At 43.8% G+C, this 16,016-nt stretch overlaps 1 protein-coding gene across 1 annotated transcript in view; it reads right to left on the bottom strand.

The window, feature by feature from the left end:
- auts2a (activator of transcription and developmental regulator AUTS2 a) overlaps nt 1-16,016 on the bottom strand; it is a 298,958-nt gene that overhangs the window by 149,259 nt on the left and 133,683 nt on the right. Inside the window, exon 4 of the mRNA XM_053442311.1 lies at nt 14,703-14,804. Within this exon, the coding sequence (XP_053298286.1) occupies nt 14,703-14,804 (102 nt within the window). The remainder of the gene's footprint in view (nt 1-14,702; nt 14,805-16,016) is intronic.

The raw sequence follows: 16,016 nt of genomic DNA, 5'->3' as shown, positions 1-16,016 counted from the left end.
TTTCTCTTTACATGGTTGTTGACTGCAAGACTGCGAATAGAAATAATTCCCTTCACTCCTCTCGGACACCAGTGGTTGTTATAACATAAAGGTAGCCCATCTATGGAGATGCATGAGTAAAACAACCAAAATAGTTTAATATTATTTGGTTTTACTTAGAGGCTGTGACAGTACGTTTTGAAAACCATATAATTGTAACCTGCAGATAAAAGAAGCCTTGATGCTCTGGAGATGTATTTGATGGAATTCAGCAAAGACTGCCATCTTGAGTTGTGGGCTGTAAAACAGACTGGAGAGACCGACCCCCCACCCCTCTGTCTGTGGTCCCCAGAAGCTATAATATCCATCCTTGGCGGTTCACTTGACATTTACTTGCCCCGCTTCTCCTGTAGCATTCCCCTTCCTAACTGCCAGTGCTGCGACTCTCCAGGGCTCGCTGACCGGGTGAATAGATAACAAACCTGTCAAGGCGGCTTTAGGGGGGGAATAAATCCAGAGCTGGGGACTGAGGTGGATGATGTGTTTCAAAGGGTTACTCGGGGAAGGAGGGGGTGGGGGACTGACATGAAACGCCCTGTGAGGCCCGGGCCCGGGAGACGCTGATGGCTGTCATGCCGTGGTGCTACTTTAAAAAGGGGCACAGAGCCACTGCACCCTGATTAGATCTCAGTCCAGGCATTTCAAATGGCTGGCCCCCTTTTTACCCTCCATTTCACCAATTTCTTTACAAGCCACCCCCTCGTCCTGCTATCGAAGCAGCTGTCAGGGTCTCTTTCTTAGGCTGGCAGACAGGTCAGGGGTGCAAGGTTGAGGCGCAGCGTGCCCTTTGAGTCAGGGGCTGAGAACACCTACCGGGCTGTCCTTAAGGTGCTGATAGCATTCATGTGGACGTGTTCCCAAGAGGTTCACAAATGTCAACACTCTTTTGCCATGAGCATATCAATCTATTAATAGAAAGGACAAAGAGCTCAAGCAAGAGAGATGCAGTACTCGCCTTTTGTTAAACAGTGAATCATATTTTAGCGGCTTTCAGGCCCCTGACACTTCAACCATGATTTCTCTTCAACCTACTGGGCAGAAAAACAGAGGTATTTGGAGTGAGCCTACTGTCTGTCTCCTCGTCTCAATGAAAAACCTCTTTGACCTTCTAATATACTTACTCTCATCAATCCCCAACAAAGCCAATTACTCTAAATGGATAGACCCTGACTGATCTCTTACCAATCCCTTGAAAAAGCGATGGTAAGTAAATACCTGATAAATGGCTTAACCACCAGTGATATTCTATATTCGTGCCACAACAGATTTCTTAACCGCTACAGTTATAATATGGCGGGATGTCAGCGACTCCTTGCTTGATAAGGCAGCGGTGAAGACACCACTGGCAATAAACAATCCGAGACTCAATCTAATTATTCACCAGCCATTAAACTGAAGGCACGATAAGAACATGATGGACTGCTGCTGTGAAGTATATTAACTCAGAGAACTGGAAAAATGTCCTTTATTTAGGACAGAGCACATGAAGCGTTTTAGGCAAACCAAGTGAGGCATGCCTGCTGGAAATTGGAGGGATAGAGACGTCCCATGATGGTGCTAAAAACTGCACATCAATTACCTGAAGCACTGAGGCCTGTCCGCTCTATCTACATCTACAGTTCCGCCTTTAAGGACATAAACGTCAGCTGGCTATCCAGACATCGTGGATGGAGAAAGGGCATTTCCGGCGAAGATGAACAATATAGTATGCCTTAGTTTTTTTTTTAATCATGCTTTGATTCATCAATCAGTATGCTACCAAACATTTACATACTTTCATATCCTTGCAATTATTTGTATTATTAAAAATATATAGTTTTTTTTTGTTGGTAGTTTTGCCTTCCTCTTGTTGAGGGTTCCTCTTGTTAAGCCCAATAAGCCAAATTGTGATTTGTGAATATGGGCTGTACAAATAAAATCTGATTGATAATTGATTGAATAGACACCCAGTGACAACTAAAAGAATGTAGAATATAAGGAATAGTTATATATTCATCCATAAATACAAATACTTACATACGTATACAGACAATGATACTCTACTTTATACTTCACTTGGGCATTTCCGTCGTGGATGGTTGTATATTTCAAACTAGGGGAGTTAGCTGGCACTAACAGTAAGGCAGTAAAGAGCTTTGCGAGGCTTAGCAAGCACCCTGTGTTATACTAAGCCATGTTTATTATCAAGCACAATCCTCAGTCTCATCAATGCTTAGAGAAAGGCCCGGATGAATAAATGCATATTGTTTTGCTTAGGGTTAGCCAGAGCTGGAGCCGCAAATGAAAGAAAAAAAATAATTTAAAGCAGATGGCAAAATCCAATAAGAAAAACAGAGGGAGGGGGGGGGGGGCAGACTGAGAGACAGAGCTACAGAGTGAGAGAGAGTGGAGGAATAAAAATGAAAAGAAAAACCCGAGCACACTGGCTGCTTTTTCACTGCTGTTTTTCAAAAAGCTGTAAAGCTAACAGGGAGAGGGAGAGAAAATACAAAGGCCTCTGTTCTCATTTTCTGTCTGAGAGCCCCACCAGGACCACTGAAACTTGCTTGATTTCCCCAGTCCAATTATATCTCTGTGCTCAATCCTTCCAGAATAGCAACATCACACCGAGGGACGCTGTCTGCCTAAGCGCAGCGTGCCTAATGGAGTCCCAGAAGTTGACTCCATTTCATTGCTCCTAACTAATGGGCTGTGATATTTTCCCAAACTGACTGCAGCCCTGCCCCTGGAAGCTAATCTAGTCAGTGCTGCACTGGACCCAGCCCAGTAACATGCCAGCCCACTGCTTCCCTTCTGAGACCCGAACGACACTGGATCTCTAAAGCTGACGCTGATAACGATGTTGGATATATTATATGAGATAAAACGCAGATATTTACACATTTGCTGATATTCTTCATATTCTTTTCACGTATATTGTGGTTGCAGAATTTGGTGGTCATTTGTAATGGAGATGATAGTTTTTGCTCAGCATTTTATAGCTCTATAGTTTCACCTGTGCAGGGGATAAAGTGAAAACAGCTTGGAGCTAAGTTTGGTACAAAGCATCTGTTCTCTTTGTTTGAGATCAATTTATTTGTACATTACCCCTTGCATCTTTTTTCTGCATTCTGTTCTATAAAAGAAAAGGCTCATCAGTGCATATTAGAAAGCATATATGCCAATACTTGTAATTTGGCCAATGAATCTGGCTGACTAATATGTCGGTCTGGCTGTACTGCCTTCCTAACAACCCCCTCCAATCCTATCCACCACTGCTGCTGTCTGTGTGCAAGCCGCCAACACCCTCTCCTCCCCTCCCAGCGCTCATTAGTGCTTTCTAGCCCGGTGCTGATTGTCAGAGGGCCCCTGTGATGCCAGTTCTCCCTGTGCGGCCGGCCTGCTGTGGTGAATTTAAGAGGACTTTAATCTAAATGGGCTGTGGAGAAGAGCAGCAGCCAGGGACAGGTGGAATGAGGAGGACTGCGGGGTAGTGGTGGAAGTACAATCGCAAGGCCACAGCTGAGGACAGCCACTCTTTCAAGGCTACCTATTGCTCTCCAATGGATACTTGTGCCCAGAACACAAGCATGAGAAGAAATAGCCAAACATAAATTCTCCAGAATGGGTCCCTCTCCAGCCATATTGTGGGCACAGAACGGTCCTCCAGATGGCTAAGGGACACACCAGTGGTGCAATACAATCACTGGCATGGCAGAAGTATCAGGAATAAATATGAAGAACTTTATATCATATAAAGCCTCAGCCAGTAAAGACTTTTCTATCAAAACTTCTATTTTGATGACGCAAAATGAATCCCCTCTTTCCAGGTTTAACTGCTTCTTATTGTACTGTAGTTTAAGCTAATAACGTCTGTTAAATGAGGGAGGACGAATAAGAACAAGATAAAACATAATTGTACATTAAGAAAAAATATTCCATTTAACCGAGGTCCTTTTAACATCAGAATCTAATTAAGGCAAATGCGACTCCATTTCAAGAAGTGCAGGTAGAGAGCAAAATTGTCTGCTTTAATGGCTCACTCAGAGGTTAATTATTTTCATAATTACAGCTCCAAACGTCAAACATTTGTTTTTCCCCCTAATTGACAGGAGAATTAACAGTGGACTATATTAGTCCTACTGTGCAGGGTTGTACTTAACCACTGTAAAATGCTTAAAAGTGCTTTTCATATGCAATACATATAAAAAGCGATTACAAAGTTTTTCTCCCTTTCTACCTGTTCTCTGCTTGGTGGAGGATAAGAGGTAAAACTGTAATTATGCACATTATTCACCTTCCTAAGTGCTGCACTTGAACACAACTCACTAAGATGCCTAAATGCACTATGCCAGCTAGTCCTCATGCAGAGTGCGGGTCAGGCTCCGGCAGGCACCGAGAGCTAATGGCAGTGAGTGGTGCTCCTAACACATGCTCTGGCCCTATCAGGGGGCACGGGGGAGTTAAGTGCCGTGCTCCCTACTGCTGATTATCGCACCTTGGCCAGCCTGCCAGGTTCCCCTGCCCTCCATGCATTGATCTCATTTTGCCAGGAGATAAGGCAGTAATTGGATGAGCCCTTGGAATCAGATGGCTCTGCCTGCACTTCCTGGGCCGTCTAGGCTCGGGGCCAAAGGAGCAGTCCAAGGTTAATCTAATCCGATCCCCTGTTCTATGTGGCCCCTGACCTCTGACCTTTCACCGCTACCCAAACATAGCTGATGTGATTCCCTTTGAACAGGTCAGGATCAATCATCTAATTAGTTTAACGGACACTTTACACGCACACTAAAACAGATTATACCGTCAAATATACAGGTGGGATTATGAAGACGAAGGGCGAATGAGGGAAAGTAGTTTAAGCAAAACTGAAACAAATTATACTGAACAATGAACTATTGTAGCACTGTAAAAATGACTCATACTCATACTTCATAAAAGTTGCATCTCTACTCACTCTAAAATGATTTCTTCTATTTCAACTACACATAGGAGATGATATGGGATTCATGTCACTTTATTCTAGTAGAAATCCTGCTCTTTACTGCCATGCCTGGGTCTATTAATATGCAATGCAAAGCGGACTGAATTGGGGTTATAAAGCACATACAAAATTTTCAAACAAATGGCCAAATGCAATTTTTCCCCAGTGTCACGGTCAACTCACACCAATTGCATTTAAGATGGTCAGCTGATTCAATTTCATCTGTCTTTTCTAATAGCACACGTTGAAGTCTACGGTGGGATTTGAGTTTATGAATGTCTGTCAAAAGGCTCAGCGTGCGTCATCAGGGCTGAATGCAGCAGGGGGGTGCAGACCTCTTGGGAAACACTAATCTTCTTATTGTGTACATTTATTCAATGCTGGTGTCAATATCAAACAATCAAAATGGGCCATGTGACAAGTGTTTTGTCTGTTGTCTGATAGTGGATGACAGGAAGGAGAAGTAATCACCTGGGAGAACATCACCACTGACAGCTCCTAACTTAAAGCTTTGCTCCGGCAGATTAATCATGAATTCTAATGCACCATATAAATAACTTCAATACAGAGTCAGCATATAAACAGAGAAACACGTTCATTGAACAGATTTCTCCACAGCTGCAGTTTTTGGGAAGCGAAAGTTCTCTTTGGCACCAGAACACTTAACTCCGATGATACAGAATGGCCTTCATCTAAGACGAGTTCAATGTTGTTGGAAATGAACGGTACAGTGCAACATATCAAATCATTGTCATGATTAAGACAAGCTGTGCAATGCATGTGGCAATTTAGGAAAAACTTGTCACATGCATTCACATGCACAAACAAACCACGAGTGGATTGTGACACATTGTTACCTTGGGAAAACTGGGCAACAAACCAAAGAGACACAAGACACAAACAAAGAAACACAAAAACAACACTGGCAAAATGTCATCTACTAAAGCTGATACCTGCTGCCAATCTCTGCTAAAATGCACCATACTTGATTTATTATTATTGCAGTGGAACAAATAATACTGTATGGTTTGCCTCTACTTACAGTCTCCAGGTTGCGCATGGGGAGATGACAATCTCAGAAGCCAGGACTGAATTTTTCATTTCAGTTCACAGCGAAGCTGAATATAAAAAGCCTGAATTCCAAAGAGGAGCATCAGCTGGTTGCTCTTAACAAAGGGAATTTGAAAAAAAAAGGTCGCATAAGACTGAAAATCTGGTGGAAATGGGAGACTAACAGAGACAATTGGAGGCGAGATGAGGCCAACACTTGTGTGTCATAAAGACAAACGTAGAATGGCCGTCCTGTGGATTCCTGGGGCCTGACATCTAGATTGCAGATGGATAAGTGCACGTTAAAACAATATCCCGCCGACCAGAAAAAAATCATTTCTCATAGCTGTCTCTATTTACTGAAAGGCTGCTGGTCTCCCGCTGGGGCAGAAACAAATGAAAATGTTATTTCTCTACTCATGAACTCCTACCTAGTCTGGGTTTTCACTGCTGGCCATTTCATTTCTCTTCCAAATTTGACTTAAGCCCTTGACTTGAGGGAAATAATGTCTCTGGAATAATCTTCTGCAACTGTAATTCCAGATGCACTATCTCTTTCTTTTTTTGGTATATCTATGTGTCTGGATGTCTGTCTTTTCATCTACAGTATCTATCTATTTATTTATTTATTGTTGGCACCGTGGCTTTGTGGCACTAGATTCTGAAATAGAAGTGAAGTGACACCCAGTACCTCACAGCAATCCTGCCTCATGCACAAGCATGCCCTTCTACAACCAAAGTTAAATGTGTTTTTCTAAGCACAACTGTACAGTGTGCAAGATACTTTGTAGTGAGCACATGGCAAACGATTAAACTGGTAACAGCCCTATACATATAAGAGTTTTGTCAGCTTGTATTTAAAAAAAATGGGGCTGGTTGGGTCTAAATCAAATAATTTAAAACCAGGGAATTAAATTCTATGAGTTTTTGGGGACTCATGGCATCTGGCATATATACAGTATAGAGCAAATTTCTCAATTATGTACACCTCTCTTGGTTGTATTATTGGTCATTTCAAATATCTGCATAATATCAAATTGATATTGAAATTGTCTGTAGATGACTCCTGTTGCATGTCATGTTGCTTTATGACGCACATGTGAGGATTTGCAAGAACGGATATTGTAGGAGCAGCGGGTTTGTGGGATGCTCTAGGTACCTTATGATTCCTTTTGATTACAATTCAGCCCTCAAGTGCAGCAGGATCACATGCATGAGTGAAGACTGTACCAGGTTCATGACCCAGCAGGCCTTCCTTTATAATCCCTATACAGGATTTGCAGCCCCTTGTGCCCCTCAAACAAACAACAACACACACATGAAACTTAATCCTCCCACACAACTACTTTACCCCGCAGCTAAAGTCTCTGACACAAACATACAAACACCGGGAATTCACATATATAAAACATACATGTGAACTCAAACATATGCTCCTTAGGGAGCTCTGCATCACTCCTTGGATATTCATGTAGCCTGAATATTATGGGTTAAGGAATTAAAAAAAATCGACTCTGAGTCAGCTGGGGATGCAGGCAACAAAAAAAGCAATGTAGAGGATGGTGGAGAGATGTTTTTATCATTTCTTCATTTATAGTGGCTGTGTTGAGCCAGGAGAGAGGGTAAGGATGGTTTGTTGGCTCAGGAGATGTAAGCAATATGTAGCACTGAATGGCCAGTAATCATGTTTATGAGGGGGAGATGGTTCTGGACTCCTGGTGTGTCTGATTGTGTTTTCTCTGGCTTCCAGCTTGGTCAGAGTACACCCCTACCAGGCCATTGTGATTGAAGTATGCACTCTAGCTCGGCTTCTCCTTGGGGGGTAAAAAGGTGCATGTAATACTGTTTGTGTGCCTTTAAGTACTCGTGTTTACGTGTATGTTGGCCAGTGTGTGCTCATAAAAGAGGGATGTCAGTCGATGAAGACCTCCCATCGCAAAAGAAAGCACCACTTCCCCTTTCTACTTCATGCAGCCAGTTCCCACATTGCTCTCATTGCTATGGCAACCGACATTCTCTCCTTGGGCTCTGCATGCATCCAATCAGAGTGAGACCTTTGTAGAGATTCCTCCGGGCTCCACTTATTCAACTTACCCCACCGGAACAGCTCCCGAACTGAAAAGGCTGGAACAAAGAGAGGAGAGCTTCCCTCGCCAGGGCCTGGTATGACATCAAATATTGGGGCAACAGGGTCGGGTTACAGGGAATGCGGAAGTAATATGTAGCCAAGAGCTGTGGGACGCATGGCAAACGCAAAAATAGGGTGGTAGCGCATGGCCATGGCCAATTTCAGTGTAAGCCTCAGAGCCTGAATACTTGGCAAGGGCTACGTGGCTCTGGCACTGGTTTAAGCTTGATAAGTCAAAATGGATTCCGGCTGGGCCTATTTATGTCATTCCTGAAAACATATGGATAGGATTCAGGCGCTCAATACTTTCAACCTTCAACAATGACATTCAACACCACTCCTCCAGTCCATTAATCTTCCATGAGAATAGATTTATCATCCACAGCGCTCAGTCAGCATCAGCCTGAACAATATTTATCACACCACCCTCACTCTGTATCAATTTCAGCAATTAAAGAGCCTTATTTTGTTGGGTATCTGGTAACAACAGTAAAGGTCATGTTCTTCTGATTCTGCATGTTTTTTTTTGTGTTGAAGGCCTCAAGGTGCGGTGAATAATTAGCAGCAATAAATTAGAGCAATGTTTTATCAACGTGAGGGTTGTACTAAGGTTACCGCACACGATCACACTGTGCTTCCCTAATTCTAATTATATAGACATGCACAGTTGTAGCAGCCAAGTCTGAGTTAAACGCTTGTGAACGTAGGTAGGGATGCAGGCGTGCCCCTAGCACTTGCAGAGAGACACGCCGTGCAGCGGGACCTCTCGCAGGCCCCTGACGGACATCCGGCTGTTGGGGCACTGGCAGGGTGATGGAGGCGCTGCATAATTTTGCCCGACTGCCATGTCACAAAGTGTCACAATCTGTTTCTGACAATTTTACTGCAGGCGATGAGAGAGAAAATAGGGAAGAGAAATAAAAGAGAGGGAGAGGAGAGAAAAGGAGGCTTGATTTGGAGTGCCAGGGGTGGTAATGAGAATGTCTGGATACTTCCTGGGACACGGCCCATTCATCAGGTTGATTTAGAGTCAAAGGTGTAAGGCAGTTCAAGTGATCTTGTGTCTCGATCGTCAATTGGCAAGTAGGCTGTGGAGACAGTGATACAAACTGGCATAAAGAATCATGAAAATAAGGTGGAAAGCTCTGATTGGGGACACGATCCCTTCACCAGCACACAGGTTTTAGAGAGAAAGAAATACAGTGGGGCAAAAATGTTCCACAATCTGTTCCAGGTGTTCATTATGAATTAACAAAAACCCTAGATGGCATCAATCAAAAAATGAGTCATCTTGTCCAAACCTTGTGCATTAGGTAATTTCTTATTTTATCACAGCATTGGACGATCCTTAGATATTAAAGGCATAGTTCAACTAAAAAATTTAACTTCACTCATTATCTACTCAACACTATGCCGCTGGAGGGGTGGGGGAAGTGTATGAGTCCACAAAACACTTTAGGAGTCTCAGGGGTAAACAGAGTTCCAGCCGAATCCTCTTCTTCAGACATAATAATACAAATAAATAAACATAACATGCCTCCATACTACTCGTGTGGTGTCTTCCAAGTGTCCGCAAGCCCCGACATTCACATTTGACTCAAACGGCGTCATTTACACCATGTTTTGAGCCTACATGTCCTCTGTTAGCCTCCTCAGAGACATGTTCACGTACCCTCAAGCACACAAAACATCGCACAAACCTTGCATGCTCATGTGACTACCGCAAGTGGCGATGCTAGCGGTACCATCGCCACTTGCGGTAGTGGACTTTTAGGCTCAAACCTTGGTTTTACGTCTGATCAGAGAATCTCTTGTTGCGTTCTTTATATGTTAAAGGTAAAGACAAATGTCCTGATTATCCGGGGACCATGCTGGCTTTTATCACTCAAGACTTATCTCGTCTGTTTGAATAAATGGACATAATACAAAACAGTAATACTGTATATTATTTATAATGTATATGTCTGTAATCTGCCCTGACCAGTGACTTATTTACATCACTGCTGAGAAGCCAGAACACAGCCAAAAGCACTGTCAGGTTATCCCTGCACAGCATCTGCTGCTTATTCACATTGTCACTATGTGACACACTGGGGCCTCAGCAAAGAGTACGATCCCGTGATAATGAGCTAATTATAGGTACAACATTCCTACTGCCATATCTAAATGCTTGTCTCTAATAGGAAACATTTCAAATTATTGAGAAGCAGAGAGAGAAAGAGACGGATAATTGATGCAAGCAATTACAAGTTCTGTGTCGAAGCAAATTGGCCAGCATATCTGGACATGTAGGGGGACTGTGACCTCATTTACATCAGAGTGTCAGGAAATAATTGGAGAATGTACTGAGGAGGTGGGATGGGCGTAGTGTAATGCAGACCAGCTCTGGTCACATTACATAAGCAGTTGGCGTGGACAGCGTGATTCAGCTCAGACAAGAAGCTTACGGAAAAGATTGTACTCCAAGGTCAAGGACAAAACATTATGTGCAGTCTTGGTATGCTCCAGCAAATCTAATCATAATAGAGATCTGTACCACAACAAATATTCCTCATGACATTAATCAGTTTCCAAAAGCAGTAATTTGAGTATTTGAAATGGTTTCACCGCATGCACACAGGATTCTGAGCAGGGCTGTCATGTTTTCATCGGAAAGCCAGTAATAACTGAGTTCAGCCTTACTAGCCATTAGAGAGACTTTAGCTGTGTTTGGGCTGAAACCGCTTCAAAAGCATGGGTAGACGATGTGCTTGACTTTAAACAGTATCACTTCCAGATGTTTCATTACAAAACAACTTTCAAAGACTTTCACCGCAAGAAAACCTTCTCGTGCGAGGAGCCAGGACACACGAGTATGGATTTCAGGAACCCGCAATTTTCACATTTTTTATTTCAGTCGGAAAAACCAGCATGAAAAATTGTCTGGAGTAACACCAATAAAGCGCTAGTATAAATAATAGTGTTACAGCCCACCCCTGGCCAAGACACAAATCATTAGGCCATGTTGCAGCAGGGATTCCACACCACATACTATATAAAATTGATATCAATAACATGATATAGCATCATATGCGTTTGGATTTTACAGGCAGAATTTTTGTCAGTGTTACAGTTAGAAGCAGGACACAACAGGAAGCTTGTGCTGACCATAACAATGGCAACAGAAATGTAGGGGTGCATTCATTACGTCGTCCTCTTGTGCCTCTCATCAGGCTGGCTAACACCAACTGGCCGGCTCTGACCCACTACTTCGGAGCTTCTTTCTATTGCACCCGCCTCTCATCAAGAGCCTTGGACGGAAAAAAGGAGTAACACGCTGTTTACTCGCAATCCCAGGCCCGTAATTGCCAATTTATTTGATAGGCAGCCGGGTAATGATGGCATTTCACCCCTTGCCGCAGAGACTAAACGGGAGTGAATCATCCCGAGCTCCCTGCCCTCCCTGATCCAGCAGACTCCCTCTGCTCACGACTGCAGCCTGCCTGAATGCCTGCCACCCAGACCGAAGGGGTGGGGTGTGGTGGGGGGGATGTGTGTGTGTGTGGGGGGGTGGCTGCCATGTCAGCTTCAAACAAACCCAAAAGGGAACCCGGTGCTTCAGAGCAAATACAGCTAAGCCTGCCAATTTAGCGAGGGTTTGGGGTTGAAGCAGACACAGGCGAGCTGATGTGCCATTTGTAGGCCTTAATGAGCTGGCAGGATGGAGTGAGGAGGGAAGGAGAGCGGGAGAATAGGAGGCTGCCAGGCCTGACCTCCTCTGGCCTCCATCTCGCCGCCAGCCAGTGCCAGGTCGGCAAACTCAGTTCATCTGCTTCATTGGGCCGCAGTCGCTCTATGAGGGGAAGGTAGTGCTACAGCAAATACCATTAGCCAACTGTTGGTCTAATGAACAGTTGGGGTCAAGGCTAGCTCCTGTCTCACACTGCTCCCTGGAACTAACGAGTGACTTAGATGCCTCCTCTTTGTTTTTGCGCTGCGAGGGAGCATCTCTGTGTAGCTGAACCCCATTAGAAGTCGAGTCGCATTGTGCAATGTGGCAACCAACATAGTTTTAACATTTCAGTAAAACAAGAACATGGACTGCCGTGGATATAGAATACACCACAGGCACCTGGACATACTCTGCCATCTGCCTTCAACTATAAAAATACTATTTTACAGAATATATGCTGTGATTTCCTGTATAACCAGAAGAAAATAAACAAATCCCAAAGAATCTCGGCGGCGAACTAAACTATGTAAAATGGAATATGTTCCCCATCATTTTCCTTTTCCTCTGTGTTTCAGTCTAGGGAGCAGAGCTGTGCTACAAGAGCTTTGCCTTGTACCTCTTGCAGCTTGTGAAGTGGGTTTTTACAGCATGACTGGAGGCGACTTGTTCTGAAACCTGTGGGGACTGAAGATGAAGCCTGACACAGTTTGACCATCATAACTGACATGGGGGTCTAAAAGTCTCTCTTTGCGCTGCCCATCTGCCAGAAGACACGCCGAGTCTCCTGTGGGGTGTCTTGACCAGACATAGCAGGGGCAACCGGGGCTGTGTCTCCCTCTTCTCCAGAGTGTACTGAGTGGCTGAAATGACAGCTCAGGTGGAAGTTATTACAGGGAGGGACAAAGATGCTTCCTCAGAACAAGTCAGGAGAGGGGGGAAGTGCATTTTGCTTGTGAATACTGACATTTTCAAAAGCAATTATAGATCTAAGATAGATTTTCAAATGAAATGAAGTCAACACAGACAGTTGCTGAATTATTTTATAGCACGACAGTATTCACATTAAATAAGCTGAAAGTAAAGCTATGGTGAGAGTGTCCGTGTTAGGAACATGGAAGTGACTCAGTAATGAGGGCAGAAGATGATGTAACTGTCAAGACATATTTCATTAGTGTGTTATGAGTCAAAGTACACATCATCACACCCATGTGTACTAAATGGAGGTAAGTGGTGGTCCAACGAGGCCAAGTCAGATTACATTGTTGCCAATAAAATTTCCAACGGTGATTATCTGAATGATATAAAGCACCAGCTCCTCCAACACATTACAATAGTAACACACAGTATTTGAAATGGATTCTTGCTTTTCCCTTTAATAATGACGATTGTGTAAATGTAGCACCCAAATGCATTTGCTTTATTAAAATCACAGTCAAAGATCGCTGTGCCAATCACCTCATGGTAATCAATGCAGTTATTAGGAATAAGTATGATATGGAGGCATATGGAAAAAAGAAAACTGAATAACAGAAGGAAAATGTTTACTTCAAAACGATAAAACCTATCTGTGATCAAGCATAAATCATTTTTTTCAATTATGGGTTGTTGCTTATTGTGTTGTGGTAGGAATATTTATTAAATATCAAAGGCCTTTATTGTGAATCACAATGAATCACAGTTAAGCTTATAAGTCATCCATAGGTTTTCCATTGTCTGAGCCAAATTTGCCCTGGTGAGCCGCTGCACAGTCACCAGAGTGCAGTCTGTCAGAATACAGCGAGTATCATTTCAGTTTCTGTTGTCAACATCAAATTACTTATTTCATTTCATGCCCGGTCAAGCATCGTAAAGCTACACGCAGAATCAGTTTTGCTTCAGTTGTTCGGCCATGTCTTTTTCAAAGACTAGCTCGCCTCCCAGCTGACAGCTTTAATTATGGCCAGATATCTGATCGCATCGCCGTGGATTCTCCACACAAATCAGAGAGCAGGGGTGGGTGTCTGGCAGCGAGGTCCCTAGAGCCTGATCGCTTTACATCTTGAAATATTGTCAAAGGGCGCAGGGACACATAGCCGCTCTTTCTTCTGTCAGTTAGTGCTCGCCTTCAGCTCCACAAGGAATGAGGAGCGGGGCAAGTCAAGCCTTTCTTGTATCATTCATTAAAAAAGAAAACAACATTGAGAGACAGAGAGAGAGAGTGTGTGTAGGATGCAAATAGCGCTCTTCACATGAAGAACTCCAAGAGCCACTTAAGATGTTGAAGATTTACCACTAAGTGCTCTGCTTAGACTGATTGTTATACGTTTAAGACCAAGGGAGGTCTTGACCAAATTCATTTGATCACATGAAAAACGTACCTTTTGTCGATGTGTCCTACACACAAAATGACTCCCGAATTAAGGAACAACAGCAGAATTAAAAAAAAAATGCTCAGAAGCGATCCAACTAATTATTTAAGACGATTCATTTTACTTATTATATTTCCTGCATCAATATTAATACCTCCTCTCTGAATCTTGACAAATCACAAATGTTTGTAAGTTACTTGGTTGTGAATTCAGCTTTGTATAGGACTCACCTTTCAGACTTCATAAACAAAAAATCATCATGGGGGATGTTTTTTTGGGGTCTGTCCATGAAATGCTGAACCCATCCGCTAATTACTTGAAATACAAAATGGAATCTATGACTCATAATCTGATGACCTCAAGTTCTGATTATCATGAATGATTTGTAGGGGATGACAGACTATGATCAGGTGTTGAATGAGGTACCCCTGAAGCTGGGAGCCTGTTTGTAAATGTACTCACATCCGTCAGCCTGTCTCTGGAGCTGCTCCTGAATGAAGGCTTGGATTCTCCGCTCACACTCTCACTGTCGCTGCCTTTACAGTTGTTCGGGCCCGGCTTCAGCTGCAGAAAACAACACACAAGGAGACAAACAGTCAATAAAGTGTTGATAAAACTGTTAACACAGCAGTTTAGAGCTCCGCTCGGATAGAGCTGCCTCGGAGAGGCATCCCGGAGAAATCGGTTCACGAATACCGATTTCTCCTGGCAGGAGCTTCAGCGCCGTCTCTGTAAATCTGTCATGTTTCTGAGTCTACTCAGCGCCAATGACTCTGCTTGCCAATGACAGACGCCATCTGATCTCGCAGTATGAAACTCCTCACAGCCCAGGAAACATAGAACAGGGACAAAGACCCCACCAGAGCCTTCAAATGGAGCCACTATCCTCTCCAAGCAGACACCACATGCTGAGGCAGCAGGAGCTCAGCAAATGTCATCCCCTAGACTCTTTGTTCGAGATGCAGCTAAAAGACACGTATAAAGAGTGGGACGTGCCAATTCGTGAGCATCTGAGTCAGAATCTGGAGAACAATAAAAAGAGTGCAGCGCTGAGTGGAAGGAGATGGGGTCTATCCTCCCCGTCCGCGTGTGTAATTGATGTCCTCGGAAGCTCCCATGCTGCTCCTCCCAGACCAGACGAAAGCTGCAGGTTTCATTTCAAAGCACATAAAAAGCTGCCTTTATGGGACAGTGCAGTAAACGGCTGCCCTGCCACCTAATAGGAAGAGCAGAGCGTGGTGCTGCACATACAAAGAACTCGGACTTAGATGATGGCACTTTCCTTTCCCCCTCTCGCTCTCTCCTATTCTAAAGGGAGGGCACATGGCTACAGTGTGTTTTTTTTTTTTTTTAAACCTCCCCTTCAGTATTCTCCTTTCAGGTATCGGCCATCATTTAGAGCGATGAAAGGGCACAAGGCTGGGGAATACCAGATGAACCCTTGAGTTGAGCAGATAATTCAAATTAAAATGTTCCTCTTCTGTAGCCATTAGCGGTGTGAAAGGAATCTTATTCCTTGGGAGAATTGCATGATGGGTGGAAGGCGGACGGATTCGCCAGAGTGCTGAACGTGATAAGAGAGTATGAGCTCTGGGAATGCCCGATGGGCCCTTTCGACTGAGTCTATGCACGTGCCTGTATATTGTGTTAGTGTGTATGTGCGTGACTGTATGTCTATGTAGTCACGCGGCGCTGAGACAAGGTAGGGGGAGAGGACACACCAGCCAAATGTGGCACATGCACACCAATGCCCTGCACTGTGATAGCACTAATTAC

This window comes from Pleuronectes platessa, chromosome 15 (genome assembly GCF_947347685.1).
Source record: "Pleuronectes platessa chromosome 15, fPlePla1.1, whole genome shotgun sequence".
Classification (NCBI taxonomy): Eukaryota; Metazoa; Chordata; class Actinopteri; order Pleuronectiformes; family Pleuronectidae; genus Pleuronectes; species Pleuronectes platessa.
The sequence above is the reverse complement of the archived record's forward strand: the minus strand, read 5'-3'. Positions and strand labels throughout refer to the sequence as shown.